At 45.9% G+C, this 13,854-nt stretch overlaps 1 protein-coding gene across 7 annotated transcripts in view; it reads left to right on the top strand.

Annotated features, from left to right (window-relative positions):
• Ccdc62 (coiled-coil domain containing 62) overlaps positions 1-13,254 on the top strand; it is a 37,748-nt gene extending 24,494 nt beyond the window's left edge. For 4 of the 7 annotated variants that reach the window (XM_032886613.1, XM_032886611.1, XM_032886615.1 and 1 more), the window contains 4 exons: positions 411-519; positions 3,463-3,579; positions 11,453-11,545; positions 12,506-13,254. In XM_032886613.1, coding sequence (XP_032742504.1) covers positions 411-519; positions 3,463-3,579; positions 11,453-11,506 — 280 coding nt within the window. In that variant the 3' untranslated portion in view covers positions 11,507-11,545; positions 12,506-13,254. Of the gene's footprint in view, positions 1-410; positions 520-3,462; positions 3,580-11,452; positions 11,546-12,502 lie in introns of all 7 variants that reach the window. The other 3 variants (XR_004386004.1, XM_032886612.1, XM_032886614.1) reach the window with 2 other exon arrangements.
• Positions 13,255-13,854: the final 600 nt, after the last annotated feature.

Raw genomic sequence — 13,854 nt, 5'->3', positions numbered from 1 at the left:
GAAAAGCACACACTCTTAATCAGTGAGCTGTGTATCTAGGCCCACCTCTGTACTTTTTTGTAGAAGGAAATTCCTTACTTTTATAGTTAACCTGAACTACTGATTTTAATTCTTACTTGCAAAAATATGCATTAATGTATTATACTCTATCTAGATCTACACTATCCCAACCTTGACTTCTCATTTCAAAAACATATTTAAGCTAGTGGTAGTGATGTATGCTTGTTTGCCAGCACTCCAGAGGCTGTGGAGGAGAGGGCAAGTGAGTTCTAGTCCAGCATGGGAGCTATAGCAAGTTTGAGGCCTGGGCTACGCAGCAAGACCTTGTCACTTCTTTGTCCTGTTAACATACCTGTAAGTGTATGAGTGGCACATGTGTGATGCTGTTTCTCTGTGGTCTTATTCCGCAGCGAGCTCATTGGCATCCAGCCTCCCCAGTGTTTGGGTTCCTCAAAGTCTGCTGAAAGAGAAGATGAGTCAGAGACCCCTCCTGACAAGAGAACCGCATCCAATGAAAAGGTTTGTGTTTCTCATGAAAGTTCTCAAGCAAAGTTTCTCCTCACCATGCTTTTATTCTTGTAGCATCATTGCTAGACCTTCACAAAGCTGAGGGCCTCCTCCTTGCATACCGGAGAGGGTTCCGCAGTAGTGCTTGCTGCCCTTGGACAGGACCCAGCTTTGGTGGCTCACAACCATCTCCAGTTTCAAGATGGGCATCAGGCACACATGTGCACATTCATGCAGGCAAGCTACTCATACACATAAAATACACCTAAATTGGTTTTTTTGTCTTTTTTAAAAAAATTTTTTAAACAAGATCTCTGTACATAGCTCTGGTTGTCCTGGAAATTACTCTGTAGACCAGGCTGGCCTCAAACTCACAGAGAGATCCCCCTGCCTCTGCATCCTGATCTGTTAGAATTAAAGATGTATACCACCACATTCTGGCACTAAATTTGTTTTAAATCATAGACCTTTAAAACATACACACACACACACACACACACACACACACAAGCACACACACACGCCCACATGCTCCCCCCCATGTACTTTGGTCTTATTCTTTCCACATTGTCTTCTTGTCCCTTTTTAGGTTATTTTCTCTTCTTCCTTCCTTCCTTCTTCTTCCCTCCTCCCTCCCTCCCTCCCTCCCTCCCCTCCTCCCTCCCTCCCTTCCTTCCTTTCTTCTCTCTCTCTCTTCATTTCCTGAGACGGGTTGTCTGAGTAGCCCTGGCTGTCCTGGGACTCATTCTGTAGGCTGACCTTACCCTCAGATCCACCTGCCTCTGCCTCCCTCCCAAGTGCTGGGATAAAGGTTGTGTGCACCACCACTGGCTGGCTTACTTTTCTTCTCTTAAATGTTTATTATTATTGTCTGCATGCGTGTGATGTACATGTGTGTATCACAGCATTCATGGGGAGTCTGAGGCTAGCTTTCTGGTATTGGTTTTATCTCTCCACTGTGGGTCCCTGAGATTGAACTAGGGCATCTTGCTAGCCCTTGAGATTCTTAAACAATAGTTTTTCTTTCAAAAACTGTTGTATTGATTTTTTTTCAACTTGAAACCAACAGCAATACAAAAAGAATTGTCAACAACTCCCACTCAGTTGCTTGTTGTCAGCCACGCCTTCCTTCACACACACCCTGGTAACAGCAGTCTCCAGTCAAAGGCCATGGACTGGTGACCTGAAAGACATGGTGCAGCAGAGGCTAGATGCAGACTGAAATCTCCATTCTGTTGACAGTGATGGGCAAGATGAGGCCTGGTGGTAGATCACAGGATGTAGCTTTCCTTCCACTCTCCTGCCCTGTTCAGGTGTGCGTGCGTGTGTGCGTGTGCGTGTGTGTGTATGTGTGTGTGTGTGTGTGTGTGTGTGTGTGTGTTTAGGGTTTTTTGTTTATTTTGAGACAAGGTCTCATGGAGCCCAGGATGGCCAACCATGTAGCTAAGGACAGCCAGCCTTGAATTTCTTCACTGCCCAAATGCTAGGGTTATAGGTGTGCACACTCCCAGGTCTTCAGCATCATCCTCTTCCTCCTTTTCTAATGGAGTCTCCCTCTTCAGTGCTTGAATTGCAGCTATGAGCCACCACACCTACATTTTCCTCCTTTTTCTAAAGATTAAAGGGGAAAAAAAGGCTTACCCTTAATCTCTGTACTGGGAAGGCAGAGACAGAGCAGGCAGATCTCTGAGTGTGAGTCCAGCTTGGTCTACACAGTAAAAAGAAAGAAGAGAAGAAAAGAGAAGAGAAGATGTCTGACCGTCCGGTTCTAAATAACAGTGAAAACAGTAAACTTTGATCAAATGGTTCTTCAAAACTTTATTTCCTTTATTTCTCCCTGCACATACCTAGTAGAAAGGAAAGGAAAAAAAAGGAAAACAGGACAGAGCTGTAGTCCACACCTGTAATCCTGACGCTGGAGCCAGAGGCCGGGTGATTGTGAGTTCTTGGCCAGCCTGGGCTACAGAGTGAAACTTAAGAAAGAAACCAAAACCGAGTTGGTGAGACACCAGCTCCTTTTACACTTATTTATTTGATTGTAGGGTGTTTTGGTTTGGGGTAAAGGCAATCACAGCAAGCCTGACAAACCGGATCCAACCACCTGAATCCACTGAGTACACATAGAAAGCTGACCTCATGCCATGGAGAGCTCTCTCCACACACAGTAACAAGTGTTCTGTTTTTAGAGGCCATCTCGACTGCTCAGAGAGACGGTAAAGGTGCCTGCCTCTATGCCTGACAACCTACAACTTACATGTTGGAAAGAGTACAGACTCTTAACATTTTCTGCTTAAGAATTGACTCTCTTGCCAGTTGTGGTGGCACACACTGGTAGGATTTGCTGAAGGAGGCAGAGGCAGGAGGATCATGAGTTCGCGGCCGGCCTGGACTAAACATTTTAAAAAAAAGAATTGACTCTTTTAACTTGTTTTCTGATCTTCACTCTCAAAAATAAAATAAAATAGCCAGATTAAACTAAATTGCATCTCCACATATTCTTTTAAAAGCCCACGTAACCTTCAGTGTCAAGGTTCTGTTTTAGTTACTTTGACCTACTAATTATGACTTGACTTTTTTTTTAAGACAAGGCATCACTACATAGTCCTGGCTGGCCTAGAACTCATTAGGTAGACTAGGCTAGCCTTGAACTCAGAGATCTGCCTGCTTCCTGCCTACTGAGTTCTGGAATTAAAGGTGTGTGCCACCATACCTCCTGACTTGAAGTTTGTATTTAGGAAAGCCATCAATGTCTAAGAATCTTAAAATTAGTCACAGTGATTTCTGTTAATGTTGCATTATTTCATTGAGTAAGTTGTAAGAAGTGAAAGGAATTGGGTACATTTTATAATACTGGTGTCTCCATCGACAGAGTTATAACGTCTGTGTCTGTAAGTTGTGATTGTGCAGAAACACTTAGAAATGTCCCTCACAGTTGTGAACTGCGTTGATTTTCAGGATGACTTTTCTCCTACAAGTAAACTACAGCGCCTGCTGGCGGAGTCCCGGCAGATGGTCACGGACCTGGAGCTGAGCACACTGCTGCCCATCAGCTGTGACAATTTCAACAGAAGTGTGCGTTCTCTTTTCTTTCTCTGAAAAAATGTGTGCGGGTATAGGTGTATGTGCAGGAAGGTGTGTGTGTGTGTGTGTGTGTGTGTGTGTGTGTGTGTGTGTGTGTGTGTGTCTGGTACACTCAGGAGCTGTCTGCCTTATTGTTTGAGACAAGGTCTCTCCCCGGAACCTAGAGCTGGATGATTAGCACTGGGGTTAGGAGAGCAGGCGCCACACGTGGAGAGCAAGCTCAGGTCCTCGTGCTTGTGTGGCAGCACTTGCTGACTGTTCTGTGTCCCCAGACCGCATTCCCTTTTCTTGTGCCTTGCAGCGATAGGGTCTGAATCTGGGAGGTGGCTGCTCTGATAGAATGAAGGTCGCAAGAAGAGAGGTGCAGTGCTCAGAACAAAAGGGCATGCTGTGGGTCTAGAGAGACCAAACCAAAAATGGTCACTGTGTCCAAACTGCTTCTGTCTCATTTGTGGGATACCTGAGGGCAGACTCTTGGTTCAGTGTTTTCTGCTACTGTAAATGGCACTCAGGGCCTCAGGGAGCAAGTGCCTTACCCTCCACTCACATTCTTGGAGATGTTTTAAAACACACAGAGTTTCAAACGTCTTTATTTTTTGTTTTGTTTGTTTGTTTTGAGACAGGGTCTCCCTTTATAACCCTGGCTGTCCTGAACTATGTAGACCAGGCTGGCCTTAAACTTGCAAAGATCTTTGTGTCTCCTAAGTGCAGGGTTTAAAAGTGTGCACTAGGGGTTGGGGATTTGGCTCAGTGGTAGAGCGCTTGCCTAGCAACCGCAAGGCCCTGGGTTCGGTCCCCAGCTCCGGAAAAAAGAAAAAAAAAAGTGTGCACTAACATGTTGGGCTCCACAATTTCAATCTAAAGTGTATGTAAGACTTTAAGAACACTGAGAAGTATGGGACTGGAGAGATGGCTCAGAGGTTAAGAGCACTGTCTGCTCTTCCACAGGTCCTGAGTTCAATTCCCAGCAACCACACGGTGGCTCACAACCACCTATAATCAGGTCTGGTGCCCTCTTCTGGCCTGTAGTTGCATACATGCAGGCAGAAAGCTGTACAATGTATACATAATAAATAAATAAATAAATTTTTTTAAAAAAAAAAGAATGCTGAGAAGTAGAAAAATAGAAAAAGTACAGTTGTTCATCTCTGACAACCACCAAACACTTGCCATTTTAAATTTTATCTTCCTCCTCTATATACTTTAAATTTTACATTTGTTTACTTTTGTGTGTGTGTTTGAGACAGGGTTTTACTGTAACCCAGGCTAGCCTGGAATTAATATGGAGATCAGGCTGTCCTGTGTTCCTAACTCATGGAGATCTGCCTGCCTCTGCCTCCTTAATGCTGAGATTAAAGGCATTGCCTCTGTCTCTGTGTGTGTCTGTTTGGGGGTGTTGTCTACTACTGAGTTCTGAGGATCAAGCGCAGAACATCAGGCTTAGCAGGAAGTGCCTTTGCCGAGCCATCTCACTGGCTCTCCATAGCTTTTCAAAAGCATTTGAGAGCAAATTTAAGAAAATACAGCCTTTCACTCGTAGATGCTTCAAGATGCATCATCTCTTTCAGGTGTGTGATTTCTGTGGCGGGGTGGGGGCAGGTCTTCCTATGTAACCAGACTAGAGCCATCCTCCTGCCTCTACCTTCTGAGTGCAAAGATTATGTGCAGGTGGCACAAACTCAGCAGGTGAGGACATTAAAACAAACAAGCGTAAGAGCATCGCCACACTCAAGATCAACTGTGACTTAGTGTCCTCCAATGACTGACCTATGATAGCTCTCTCCCATCAGTTGTCAGTCTTTTATCTTTGTTCAGATCGATATATGACCAAGGTCCACCATTTGCATTCCCTCCCTTACTGACTCTCACCACAGTTCATTGTTTTCCCTTCTCCCCTTCTCCCCTTCCTTCCCTCCTCCCCTCCTTCCTCCTCCTCTCCTCTTCTCTCCTCCCTTTCTCTCCTCTCTCTCTTCTCTCCCTCTCGCTCCCTCCTCTCTCTCTCCCTCTCTCTTCCTTCCTTTTTGATGTTTATTTGTTAGACATGGCCTCTCTATAACCCTGGCTGTCCTGAAGCTCTCTATGTAGCTCACCCTGGCCTTACACTCATGGATCCACGTGTCTCTGCCTCCCAGGTACTGGAACCAAAGGTATGTGCTACTCCCAACCCATTTCATTTTTTTTTTTCACAGCTGGGGACCGAACCCAGGGCCTTGTGCTTGCTAGGCAAGCCCTCTACCACTGAGCTAAATCCCCAACCCCTGTTTCATTCTTTAACGTTTTTCGTTGCTTGAAGGTGGGATGACGCTGTATGTGGGTGTGACCGGCTCTCCCCTCGTTGCATTGTGTGGCACTTTCCTCTTTTCTCTAGAATTCCTTCTCACTGATGCTTAGATCTAGGAATTTGACTAGATCCACCCACTAAACTGTCTTCCTAGGCTGAAAACTGCCATTCTTTCAGAGTTTCACACATTGGCTTTGGCTATTTTTCTGACCATAGTAAGGTTTCAACAGTAGTTGTACAAGCTGCTATGGAGATTCTGTTGCTTCCTATGTAAACAATGTGCAGAACACCAGACCTGACTTATGGTCCCTCATTGTGAAGTGAGAGCTCATGGCTTCTGCTTCCCATTTCAGACTTACGATACAATCTTTGAACATGCAGTCTGCGTAATAAAATCAGTTAGACTGATTTTGTATCTCTAACCCAAACCCCAAATAATAATAAATAATAATAATTAATAATTCTACAAGAACACTGTCCAATACAAAAAATTGTATTGACTATGTGTGTGTGAATGTGCACATGTGTGGAGGCCAGAGGACAGTTGCAAGCAGTAGGTCTCTCCTTCTGCCCTGTGGGTTCCGGATTGGACTCAGGTCCTCAGGCCTGGCAGCTTCTTCACTCCTAAGCCATCTCCCTGAGCCCTGGTGTGCTTTCCTATTAATGTTGCTGGGGCGTAGCTCAATAGTGTATTGCCTTTTGGACATAATGCAAGGCCCTGGGTTCCATTTCTGTGGGTAAGAAGTCCCCCTCCTGCCAAGGCCTCCAATACAAAAACACCAAATCCTAATGACATACAATTTACATATGAAAAAACAAAAAATGTCATCAAGAGTTATTTTAGTGTGGGACTGGGGAGATGGCCCAGTGCAAAGAGAGCTTCTTGTATAAGCATGAGGGCCTGAGTTCAAATCCCCAGCACCCACATAAAAGGCCAAGTGCGGGTGTGTGCTCTGAACTCCAGTACTGTGGGGTCAGAGGCAGGAGGTCTTGTTGGCTGCCAGCCTAGCTCTAGATGCAGCGAGGGACTCGGTCTCAAAGGAATATATATGGCAGAGTGAGAGCCGACACACAAGTCCTTCTCTGTCCTTCACTCACATGTGTGGGCATTTATAACCACACATAAGTACACACACACACACACACACACGAGAGGTCTTCCCTGCCATTTTGATGAAAAAGTGAAACTCACGCTGCTTCAGTAAGTGTTGCCGTGCATGTGAACCATGCAGTGTTCACTGAGAAGAGGGCGCCTCCATCAGAGGAGATTCCCTGAGTGAGCGACCTTAGCTTTGAGTGCCTCTGTCTTCGTCCCACGAGCTATACTTCCAGCCTGTGTGTACTCTTCACCTTTCCCTTGATATGCTGGGACTTGTTCGTGGTGTTGGGTCATTGGTGCTGTGTTGCTAATTTTTTTTTTTTTATTAAGGTGTATCTGGCTCCAGTCGGCTTTCTTTCTTTCTTTTTTTTTTTTTTTAAATATTTTTATTTATTTTAGTCATATGAGTACACTGTCACTTTCTTCAGACACACCAGAAGAGAGCATCAGATCCCATCACAGATGGTTGTGAGCCACCATGTGGTTGCTGGGATTTGAACTCAGGACCTCTGGAAGAGCAGTCAGTGCTCTTAACCACTGAGCCCTCTCTCCAGCCCCCTGTGTTGCTAATTGATATCCCATTGTATGGCTATGTGTGCCTGTGGCAGTGCAAAGTGTAGGCAGGCTGGTGGGGGTCAGAGGACCCGTTCGGTGGTGTTCCTCAGGTACCACACACCAGTTTCTGAGACAAGGTCTCCTACTGGAACTCACCAAGTAGACCAGTGTAGCTGGTTAGTGATGTACTTTTCTCTGCCTCCCCAGCTCTGAGATTACAAGCCCATTCTAAAACACTTGTTTTTTTGTCGTTGTTGTTGTTGTTTTGTAGACAGGGTTTCTCTGTGTAGACCAGGCTAGCCTGGAACTCAGAACTCTCTGCCTGCCTTCCCCTCCTGAGTGCTGAGATTAAAGGTGTGTGCAACCATTGCCTGGCTCACACTTGGTTTTTTTTTAAAGCATTTTCCGTGTTTTGCCAGCCTGTGTTAGCACCGTGACTGTACAGTGCTGCAAGAGGCCAGAGAGGGCGTTGGGTTTACGTGAGATCCTATCTGCTGTCGCAGAGCCCAGCGCTCCCTCAGTTCGGCCTCTGTGGTGTGAGCTGCATGTCTGTATCTCCATCAGAGTTCCCATCATGGTGCACAGTGGCTGGTCACCTGTGACAGAGGCTCCTCAGTAATGACCTTGAATGGATTTGAGAGGAAACTGCAGGGAAAGGGACAAAGCTGTGACCTCATATCCATACCGAAAAGATGCTGAAGCTATGTGAGGCGGGCAAAAACTTGGGTTGAAAGAATTTTTGAGTTGGAAAGACCCAGAAGAAATCTATAATCCCAACCCTTCACTTTGTAGATGAGGGAAGGGGATTAAATCCTTTGATCAGTGTTAATTGGAAAACAAACATACAACACTGGCTCCAGACAGAATACATTTGCAGAAGGATTCTGGAGACGTTGGGAACAGAATTTAAACAGCAGAAGTGCACTTGGCAACACGCTTCATACAGCCTCCCCATGCCTTCCCCATGCCTCCCCATGCCTTCCCCATGCCTCCCCATGCCTTCCCCATGCCTCCCCATGCCTTCCCCATGCCTCCCCATGCCTTCCCCATGCCTCCCCATGCCTTCCCATGCCTCCCCATGCCCTCCCCATGCCTTCCCATGTCTTCCCCCATGCCTCCCCATGCCTTCCCCATGCCTCCCCATGCTTCCCCATGCCTCCCCATGCCTCCCCATTCCTCCCCATGCCTTCCCCATGCCTCCCCATGCTTCCCCATGCCTCCCCATGCTTTCCCCATGCTTCCCCCATGCTTTCCCCATGCTTCCCCATGCCTCCCCATGCCTCCCCATGCCTCCCCATGCCTTCCATGCTTTCCCCCATGCCTTCCCATGCCTTCCCCATGCCTCCCCATGCTTTCCCATGCCTTCCCCATGCCTTCCCCATGCCTTCCCCATGCCTCCCCATGCCTTCCCCATGCCTTCCCCATGCCTCCCCATGCCTTCCCCATGCCCCCCATGCCTTCCCCCATGCCTTCCCATGCCTCCCCATGCCTTCCCCATGCCTTCCCCATGCCTTCCCCATGCTTTCCCCATGCCTTCCCATGTCTTCCCCATGCCTCCCATGCCTTCCCATGCCTCCCCATGCCTTCCCCATGCCTCCCCATGCCTTCCCCATGCCTCCCCATGCCTTCCCCATGCCTTCCCCATGCCTCCCCATGCCTTTGAACTTGTTAAAGCTAAAAACAGGAAAAGCAAACGATTGTATAAAAACATTCTTGTGGGGTTGGGGATTTAGCTCAGTGGTAGAGCGCTTGCCTAGCAAGTGCAAGGCCCTGAGTTCGGTCCCCAGCTCCGAAAAAAAAAAGAAAGAAAAAACAAAACAAAACAAAAAAAAATTCTTGTTTTTGCAACAAGGAAGCAGGGTAAAGTTTTGAGTATCTTCTCTGCCTTTTTGAGGCAGCACCATTGGGAGCTAAAGGGTAGTAATTCAGAGCCTTTCTATGAAAGAGATGCTTGCCTGCCACACTGCGGAGCTCCAGAGAGTCATCATCCTACAGAAAACAGCAAGACTTCTGACCCTTTGACAAGCAGTGTCGTTTTGTGATTCTCCCAGACATTCTGCTTGGGCAGGAGATTGAATAATTCCAGATTTTCCTTGGAACTTTTAGTTTGCATTGGACGGAAACCGTAACTGCTCCTAGCAGGGTGTGAAGGAAAGGGACAGACCACACTCCTTCCTCCTGATATCATAGGGGCTGTGACACTGTTCTGTTGAGTATCCGTGGTGAGTGGGTGTGTGTGTGCAGCAGCTCACGGTAGGAGACAGCTCTCAGGCTCGTGCATCCAACTCAGACCATCAGACTTGGCGGCGGGAACTTTTAACTGCTAAAGGCATCACACTGGCCCCAGTTTATTTGTTTGTTTGTTTGTTCAAACTAAAATATTATTTAGTCTTTTGAACCAGTGTAAATATCAACTCTTCAATTACAAAATCAGCAGAACTCCAGTAATTTAAAGCTTGACCAGAAAATAAAAGAATAAATCTCAGTAGTTAGCCACACCCAGAGCAGCCCCTCACTGCAAATGAGAATGGGGGCACCTCAAGCCTGAATGGAGCTTGGCACTGTGACTAATACACAGGACTAGACGTTTTATGTATCAATTTAAGATTCGTGCCTGTAATCCCAAAACATGGGAGGCCAAGGAAAGAGGATCATGAGTTCATTACCAGCTTGGGCTACCCAGAACTCAGTGATCCACCTCTCTCTACCTCTCCAGCCCTGAGATTACAAGCCCATCCACACTTGTATTTTTAAAAATATATATTTGTTATTTTATGTGCATGAGTGTTTTGTATGCATATACTCTACACCATATTTGTGTAGTCTTGTCTACATAGCGAGTTCAGGCCAGCGAAGCCTATATATCAAGACACTAATCAAAACAAACATGCAAGCAAACTATAAAATAAACGAAGCTGGAAGTGATGGCGCACACCTCTAATCCAGTGCTCTGAGTGCAGAGGCAGGAGGATCTCTGAATCAGAGACCAGCCTTGCCTGCATCGTGAGGTCCAGGACAGCAAGAGCTACATAGAGGGATCCTATCTCAAAAAGACAATACGTAAAGAAAGAAGGGGAGGGTGAGGAAAAGAGAGGGGTGGGGGGGTGGATGGATGGATGGATGGATGGATGAATGGATAGATTGATTGATTGATAGAGCATGCCATTAAGCTGGCTGTGTGAGTCTGTGTGTAGAGACTCTTGCTGCCTAAACTGACATTCTGAGTTGGGTCCCATGCCACATACATACACACAGATAAGTAAATGTAATTTTAAAAAAATCTTTTAAAATGGCAACAAAATGATGGCCTGGTAAGATGGCTCCAGCAGTAAAGACTCTTACCAGCAAGAGTGACAACCTAAGTTCTATCTCTATCCTGGATCCCAGTAGTGGCAAAAAAGAACCAACTCCTAAGAGTTGTCCTCTAACCGACAAACACGTGCCATGACGTGTGCTTACACACACACACACACACACACACACACACTCACTCACTCTCTACCATACAAATAAGTCAAGGAAGAATGACAACAAAGACTTTGTACCAGGCACAGTGGTGAGTACCAGATACATGGAGACCAAAGTAGGAGAATCTGAATTTAGGGTAGCCCAGCTGCAAACAGAACACAGTGAAATACAAGAACATAGTATTTCAGGGTTTTTAGTAGCGTGTGTGTGTGTGTGTGTGCGCGCGCGCGCGCGCGCGAGCGCGTGCTATGCAATCTGTGCGGTTGTTCAGGGAGTTGGTGCTCCTTCTCTGTAAGTTCCAGGTATCAAATTCAGTTTGCTGGGCTTGCTCAGCAAGTGCTTCTATTCTAAACCATCTCTCCAGTCCCCCAACGTCTTAGAAAGATATTTGTGTCTAGTTGTCTAAAGTATTTTTTAATTTCTCTAACCTGGATACTAATTTTGGAGTTGTTTTTTCCTAGAAATTAGAAGTCTCAGAAGAGCCAAATGAAAACACCACCCTTGTGAGTCATTGAAAGAGACAAAGTCAACTTGGACATTCACTGTGGCCATGTGTAGGTCACCTTTGCTTGTCTCACCCTGTATCACAATTGATATTAATAAGTAACTAGGAACGTCGATAATGTAGAGTCAAGGCCACACATCTGTCCGACCAGTAGTTCTCTCTCTTTAACCTGATTTGCTTTTACTGTAATTAACCTGAGTAGCTCGCCAATTGCTTGTAAGAGAAATACAAACTGAAAAAAAGTTTGTTCTCCATACTGATAATTTTAAATCTAACGAAGTTGGTGTACCCATGCAGTTTTGAAAATTGGCATCTTACCTGGGCAGTGGTGACGTAGTTCTTTAACCCCAGCACTCAAGTGGCAGAGACAGGAGGATCTCTGTGGGTTCCAGGACAGCCAGGGCTATACAGAGAGACCCTGCCTACCCCCAGTCCCCCCAAATCTTATTTGGGCCATCTGGCGAGTCTGTAATTCCTATGGAGAGACTGATGCAGGAGAATCACAAGTTTCATCAACCTGGTAAAATTCTGCCTCAAAAAATCCTAGCACTTGGGAAGTTGGGAGACTGAGGCAAAAAGATGAGTTGGAGTTAAGTCTGGGCTACATTAATGAGACCTGACCCAGAAAATATTTTTCAAAAGGCATTGCTTCTGCCTAGAAAGACTCTTGTGTGACCTGGAGTTTTATGAGTCTGTGCCTCAGGAAGCACTTTCTCGTCTGGTTGGATTCTGTCCTTCCTTCCTCCCTTCCTTCCAAGCGGGTTTAGTGAATCCCGAGGCCAGGTGTCTCCTGTTAAGCACCAGAGCCTTTCCAGGGGGAGGCAAGACACGGAGCTGCCCAGCCTGCCTCCTGCACCCCTCCTGCCCCTGCTCTCACTGCCAGGAAGTTTTCATGTTTACAAAACATCCTCAGACCTTAGTGATGAAAACCCACTCTGTAGTCAGCTCTCAGACCAGGGCTGATTCCTTTCCATTTTGTTGACTGCCTTTGTTTTTTCCCCGAAAGCAGGATTCTCTTTGGAAGGCAGAAAGTGGATACCATCCATCATCACCTGAAGATAAAGAGGACTGTGATTCCCACATAGGCAGCCTTTAATGCAAAGGCAAGGAGACACTCAAAGTTTATTTCTTAAAGCATCTGTATTTTTTTTTTGATGAACCTTTTTTTTGTTGTTGTTTAAAAAATAATTTTCATGCCTAAAAGATTAGATCTTACTCTACACACGTGTTTGGAAATATGCTAAAAGGAAAAGACAAAAAACAAACTATCACGATGCAGAAACCTTTTAACAACATCCTGGGAGTATCTGACACCATGTGTAAGACGCTGTGTTCGTTCTCTGCCTGTGCGCATGTCCACATCATAGCCGTATTTCCCAAGAGTCAGCTTCCTGTGTGTGACGCAGTCTTTCTTCTCTTCTGGTCTCAGTGTTGGACTTTGTTGTAGTGATGGACATGAGATAAGATGGTGTAAAGTTTGTAACGGGACACTATTACCTTGGGTGCTAGCAGTTACGGCCTGCCTGTCCTCAGGCGACAGCTGTATCTTGCCTGGCTCTGTAGTAGACAGTTCACTTACACAGGACAGCACTTGCTGCAAGATCAAGTTTTATATGGATTTTAAAGAAAATATTGAAGACTAAGAATTCTATTTTACTTGTAATTTAATTTTTTAAAAGAAGATTATACTATTTGCCTCTGTCCTTTCTACCAGAATTGACTAGTTTCATTCAATAAAAATATTTTTAATAATAAAAATATTTTATTTGGTTTCCTTTTACTATACAGAACTAAAGCAAGGAAGGTATGAATGTATATATGTATGCATGTATGTATGTATGTATGTATGTATGTATGTATATAATCTTTTTGGCTTTTCCAGACAGGGTGTCTCTGTGTAGCCCTGGCTGTCCTGGAACTAGCCCTGTAGACCAGGCTGGCCAGACTCACAGAACTCTGCTTGCTTCTGCCTCCTGAGTGCAGGGATCAAAGATGCGCACCGCCGCCGGCAGGCTAACAAGGAAGTTTAAATGCATCCAGGCAAGTGAGTGTCTCAGGAAAGAGCCTTGCAGTCCCCTAAGCACTGCAGACCAAGGCTCCATTGTGCTGGGTCAATGCTGCTTTGTTAGAGGCTTCAGGGTTTCCTCCCAGATGACTTTCATGAGCAGGGACGGCTGTTGAGCTCACCTTTGTAATGAGGGTGCTGAAAAGAAACTGGGTGAGGCTGGCACCCTCTATAAATGCTTGGTTTCTCTTCAGACTGGTTGTGCCGAGCCAGACTAAGAATGTGGAGCTGATTCTGAACCAGCGCCTGCCAAGTGGCAAGCCCAGAATGCCCTTGGAGAGGCCAGGCTCCAC

This window comes from Rattus rattus, chromosome 16 (assembly GCF_011064425.1).
Source record: "Rattus rattus isolate New Zealand chromosome 16, Rrattus_CSIRO_v1, whole genome shotgun sequence".
Classification (NCBI taxonomy): domain Eukaryota; kingdom Metazoa; phylum Chordata; class Mammalia; order Rodentia; family Muridae; genus Rattus; species Rattus rattus.
This window is presented reverse-complemented; position numbering and strand designations above follow the sequence as displayed.